We start from the raw sequence: 6000 nt of genomic DNA on the forward strand, positions 1-6000 counted from the left end.
GTCAGTCTTAGCAAGATGTTTCATTTTAATCAGACAGCTTGTTAGTCCTTTTATTGGAGTTTATGTTATGTAGTAAAAACAATGTCTCCTAGTTTCTTAGCTTTCCGTGTTCAACCTGGTATTTGAAAAATACATAATATCTGTGTTATTTTCCAATGCTATCCTAAAAGCAGGAATGAGGACTTTTGAGCCTCAGAAAAAGTTGTCTCGTAGGAGATATACATAACCAAGAATAACAAAGAGAATGGTTTATATTCTTGGGAGTGAAGAGGCCCTGGCAGAAATCTGACAAGGGATATTACTCAGAAGGGCCTCTCAATACAGGCTCCTCCTGCTCTCTCTCCTCACAGGCAATCTGCTTAGAGGTTCAGGTACTGTCAGTGAACCCATTACATTTTTGACATTTTTTAATTCCTTTTTTGCCCAGCCTTTTTAATGGCCTTTTATATTATTTTACTTTTTAGTTTTTTTACGGATGATACTTCCTGTCATTCTGTATACTGACTATTCAGTATGGACTCCCCTTCATATATTAAAATTGAAGTTCTAATTCACCATTAGCAGGACATAAATTTGTTTTTCATAAGAGAATTAGTAATATAAATGTACAACATTTACACACTTACTAGTCCTACTTGTGTCCAGTGACATTTGTTTGCAAGGTGGCTAACCCATGTTGGCAGTGTGGTCTGAGTTGGTGAATCAAAAAAGATAAATCAGCCTACCTAGAGCCTGAGTCTGTGACCTTAACTTTCAGAAAGGAGGAAATGAGTTATCTTAACATGAAGTTTAAAATTTTCCAACTCCACTGGATACAGTGTGGCTCACGACTGTAATGCTAGCACTTTGGAAAGCCAAGGTGGGAGGATTGAGCTCAAGAATTTGAGGCTGCAGTGAGCTATGATCATGCCACTGCAGTCTAGCCTGGGTGACAGAATGAGACCCCTTCTCAAAAAAAAAAAAAAAAAAATCCAACTCCAGGAATGATTCTAACACTCTTTGTAAACGCTCCAGATGGGGTTGTGGTTAACTTTTCATTTGGCCTTGAAAATGAGCTCCTGTCCTACCTTTGAGATCATAAGTACCCCAAGGAAGTAAGGGTGACGGTCCTGATGTGTTGTTCACATTTTGATTGTAGGCTGTCACCTTGAACTGTGCCCACAGTTTCTGTTCCTACTGCATCAATGAATGGATGAAGCGGAAGATAGAATGCCCCATTTGTCGGAAGAACATTGAGTCCAAAACCCGCTCCCTGGTTCTGGACAATTGCATTAATAAGATGGTAGATAATCTGAGCTCAGAAGTGAAAGAACAACGAATTGTCCTCATTAGGGAAAGAAAAGGTGAGTGAGTATGAGAATTCCCTACCCCTCAAGAAAGAATTTATTTATTTCCAGATTTCAGTAAATTTTTTTTTTTTGGTTGGGGAAGAGAGAGTCAGATTAATGATTCTTGAACTAAGAAAGAGGTGGAAGAAATGGGAAAGAGTAAAAGGAGTTAAAGATAGTGATTATGTGAGAGAGTTTAGGTAGAATTAACCTCTGTTATTTGAACAGCAGGAAAGTGGGGTTAAATATGTGTGTCTTGGTTGTGGGAGGTCAAAGGTGTGATTAGAAAACACATAGTCAGACGTTTTGCTGTACTGATCACTAGATGGTGCTGTTGCTCAAGACAGTTTAGTTGCCATCTAGGTATTGCAAAAACCTTCAGTTGGGTATATAATGATTGTAAGTAGGATGTGTACAAGTCAAAGATTAACAACTTGGAGAATGCCTAAAGAAAACACATATACAGGTTCTACCTATGAGTCACAGTTACACAATTTGGGCATAATGTTAAGCCAAAGATATAAATATAATCCTACATGTATTTCCTAACAAATCTCCAGTTGGGGAGAGAGATTGGGGAAGAGATGGGTGAGTTTCCCTAATGAACTTGCCTTCCATAGTGAATACCTGTTCATTTAACCAAGTGACACTTGAGGCCTCTTGTGTTGGGAACTGCAGAGAGCCACTCTGCATGAGACTTAAGTGTCTCTGTGGCAAATGAATATGTCCTGGGGCAAAGCACAAGGAATTAACGGGTAGAAAGGATTGGTTATTGGGCAGGGATAAGAGAACAAAGCAGCAAGTTAGGTATTATCATGTTCAGTGCCTTCAGTAGTCTGTTAGGCTCTGCCTTCTGGGAAAGCTTCAGAGCCAAAGTGCTGTGATGTCAATTGGCTGCCCATAACCGGCCCATCAGAGAAGAACCAGCAGCTCACTGCCCTTACAGGTGCTTCCTCCAGCTGGCCATTGGAAAGCCAAGTTTGTGTGTGTTCTTTGGTTGTACCTTTCTCTAAGTCCAGAGAAGCTGGAAGTGTCAAAAGGCCATGCTGCTTAGAATAGGATCTTCTGTCCACTTACTCCTTTTCCTTAGCCCTTCAACAGAGTCTGCCACTTCGGGTCAGGAATGTGATACTGACTCGCAACAGCTGTGGTATGAAACTGGCTCTCAGTTGGTCAGCCAGATTGGAGGCAGCAGGCTTGTTACAGAAGCGGGTAGCGCAGGTGCCGAACCGGAATTGTGTCTGAGCCTGTTACAGGAAGACATGCTGACCTGTGGGAGGGTGGGGCAGCCTTCAGTGGGTTCTTTGGAACCAAAGTGTTTTCCACTTTTCCAACACGTGTCTGCTATTGGATTTTGTGCCCGATTTTCAGCCCCCACAGATTTTTTTTTTTTACTTCCAGTAGCCACTTATTTCTGCTAGAATTCCGTTCTTCATTTCTATCTCCCACCACTCGATAAGCATTTATAGGAATACTGCACTAGGCATTGGGATAGAGATGAATAACGCATTATCTCAGCACTCAGTCTGGTGAGGATAGGCACGTAGGTAGTGTGATGAGTTCCACAACAGGCTGAAGTTACGAAACTTCAGAGGAGGGGACACTTAATTTGGCTTGGGCAAGTAAAGTATGGGAGAAAGCTTCACAGAGGAAGTGACATTTGAACTGAGCCTTAAGGTTCCCTAGGGGTTAGCTTTCCAAGCCGAGGAAACAGCACAAGCAAAACACAGAGGCACGAGAAGCAGTGACTACTCCCCCCTTCCCAGTGTGCTTCACACAGGACATGATGTTCTCATGGCACCAGACTTGTATGAGAACAGCCATGGCTTAGAAATTACCTACTGAGGCCTTGTGAATGTTTTTTTCTTACTTTCCATTCTGAGAGGAACCAGTGACCTGGGAACCCAAATTGGACCAAGATTAGGTTATAGCCCTTGAGCTGAAGTGTGCTGAGTCTGTGGGAGTGGGGACGTGTGAGCTTTCTTCCCACAGCCCACTGCCTGGGCTCCTTCCCTGCAGTCCAGCACAGCAGGTGCTTCGCGAAGCATTGGGAAGGGAAAGAGGAGCCCCATGTCCTAAATTCACCTTTGACTCCCCTTACACAAAATTAGTTCTGCAGAGTAAATAATATCAGGCACCTCCTCCTTTTCCTCTCCAAAGGCTAAAGAGGGTGCCTCTCCACCTTATTGGTAACAGTAGGAGGCTACGCAGTAAACCAAATCAGCATCTCTGTTGCATGCGTCGACTAGAGCAGTTCTGGTACTCATTTCAGTTTCTGTAGTTATCACAGCGAGGGCAGCTTTGAGGTTTTCGCTAGGGACAGACAGAGGTTCTGAGACCCGATTTAAGGAAAGATACGCCAGAGCCATCAGCAGCTTCACTGGGCTGCAGTGTGAGTTTAGAGAAAATTCAGTTTAAATACGAACCTTCCTTGCATATTTCGGGGCCCATTGAAAGCTGGTTTAATCCCCTGTGCATGAAAATTTTTTAAAAGGACCAAATTTAGGATCTGGGAACTAGGGTAGGCACACCTGTGATTGTCAAAGTCTTGACACTGTGGCAGGGCCCTGGGCAGGGATTGCTGTTATCACGGATTCAGAGAGGGAGACATGCCTGCCTGTGGCAGCAGGGTGCTGCCTGTGCTCCGATTTCACCAAGAGCAGCCTCATTTTTAAGGCCTCCTTGGCTGGTTGTTGTCTTGAAGTTCCATATCCCAGTGGGAAGAGTGATGCCTCTGACCAATTAGCCACTGATCTCTTGCAAACTCTGTGAGGCCAGAGGAGAGCAGGGTGAGGATGTTAGGATTCTGGGTCCTGAGTTAGAGAAAGGATGCTCTGGAGCCAGGGCAGATAAGAAACATTCAGTAATTCTTGTCACATGAGCAATTGTGGCTCTCTGCAATGTTGACAAGAGATTTTTCTGAAGGGAAAAGATTTTCTGAAATCTCCCTCTGGAGCTGGTGAGGTGAGGGAGCAGAGTCTTCTGTCAGCTGCTCCCCTCCCGTTTCTTCTGTTCTCATTAGTTGTTAGTTGGTTGACAAGAGTGTTAACACTCTCACTTTTTGCTTTTCCTAGCAGTTTCTCTGGGTTGTGCTCAGAAAAGAAAAAAGTAAATGATCTAGAAGGAAAATCTTATTGGTCTTTTCAAACAGTGATTTTTAGCCCAGGGGCTTTTAAAAGCTACATTCCCCAGCTCCCGTGCTGTTATAGTAGTGAATAGAGAGGCTACTAGTGAGAGTGTGCCATGGCCTTCAGGTATGCTGAGGTGGGGAGAAAGGTTTGTGAACCACAGCTTTTTTGAATCTGTGAGACAGGACCCTCAAGAGGTTGAGGGTCTCTGGGAAGATCAGCCCAGGTCAGACCACATGGCCAGTAGCTCTTGGCAGCTTCCTGTAGGCTAAGAGATGGGTGGTCCAGACATAGGACAGGAGAAACTGGCAGAGCCCAGGCTCTGAAGAGTATCCATCTGCCCACTGGGCAGGCATCCCCTGGTATTGTCCATCCCCATTGGCTGAAAGACAGAGCCTCGTAAAGGAAGGTCTGGGGGAGTGGCAGCAGTAATGGTGTCTGGCAAGTTGAACCCATCCAGGAAGAATACTTGTTAGCAGGAGATGAGGAGAGGAGGGCTGGGCAAGGGGCAGTTTGCATAGGGCCTTGTAGGCTTTGAAAGGGCCTTGACTTTAACTCTTAGTCTGAGGGAGTAAGGAGTGGGCTTGGAGCAGAGTGACATGATCTGACTACATTCATCCATTCACTCTGGCTGCTGTGTGGGAAGGTGGCTGAGGGCAAGGATGGCCAAGAAAGGGCAATGCAGGCTCCTTTATTTTCGTTTTCTTTCTTTCCAAAGCAAAGAGACTGTCCTGAAGACCATGCTTTAAGGGCATTTGAAAGACTGCCGGGCAGTGGGAGCTTAGAATGATCTGGAGGATTCTCTGGATGTGACGGGGCCACTCTGGAGGTCATCTGAGGAGCCACGTGGGGCAGAGACTGCTGAGTTGGGAAGCCCTCCCTCACTGAGCGTCCACGTCAGCCCACCCTGCTGCCGTCACTGGAGAAGCACTAGGGCTTACTGCACTGACCACTTCAGGGTATTTCATAGACTCTGCCTCACTACATGTTGAATGGGTTATTTGAGTTCTGTTTTGTTTTTTAAAGTTGTTGTTGTTGTTGTTATTTTGACACCTCAGAAGCACCTCTGTTGACATTTGTTTTGGACAGGTTGGGTGTACCCCATGGCTGTCCCTGACAGCAGCCTCTATTTTGAGAGGATGGCTTACCTTTTCTTTGTGAAAATAATATGTCATTTCCTGGAAATAAAATGTAAAACCTGTCAGTTGCTCAGCTGGGCTTTAGTGTATTTACCTTCCTTCCCTTCCAGCTCACAGATAGTCTCACAAGTAAACACTGGCAGCTCATAGATTACAGCCAAGAAAGCGACTGTATCAGATGATAGACTTCAAGTGAATGTCGGCCTGAGAAGCTGAGCCAAGCTCACGGCCACACCTGATGAGCTCTGTTAAACCCTGACTATCAGGTTCCTTCTTACTGCAGAGGCAGGTCACTGCTTACCTTGTTTTGGGGCAAGGGGAATTCCTGTTCTTCAGCTGGTGTTCTAAAGATATTTCCAAATCTATTTTACCCAATGTCATGAACACATGGGCAATGATTTTATG

The 6000-nt window shown here is 44.9% G+C and overlaps 1 protein-coding gene across 5 annotated transcripts in view; it reads left to right on the forward strand.

Moving 5' to 3' along the window:
* RNF8 (ring finger protein 8) overlaps positions 1-5668 on the forward strand; it is a 29722-nt gene extending 24054 nt beyond the window's left edge. For 4 of the 5 annotated variants that reach the window (XM_045541873.1, XM_045541874.1, XM_045541877.1 and 1 more), the window contains 2 exons: positions 1139-1343; positions 5175-5668. In XM_045541873.1, coding sequence (XP_045397829.1) covers positions 1139-1343; positions 5175-5191 — 222 coding nt within the window. In that variant the 3' untranslated portion in view covers positions 5192-5668. Of the gene's footprint in view, positions 1-1138; positions 1344-5174 lie in introns of those variants that run through there. The other variant, XR_006733245.1, reaches the window with a different exon arrangement.
* Positions 5669-6000: the final 332 nt, after the last annotated feature.

The sequence above is a fragment of the Lemur catta genome, chromosome 2 (genome assembly GCF_020740605.2).
Source record: "Lemur catta isolate mLemCat1 chromosome 2, mLemCat1.pri, whole genome shotgun sequence".
Lineage (NCBI taxonomy): Eukaryota > Metazoa > Chordata > Mammalia > Primates > Lemuridae > Lemur > Lemur catta.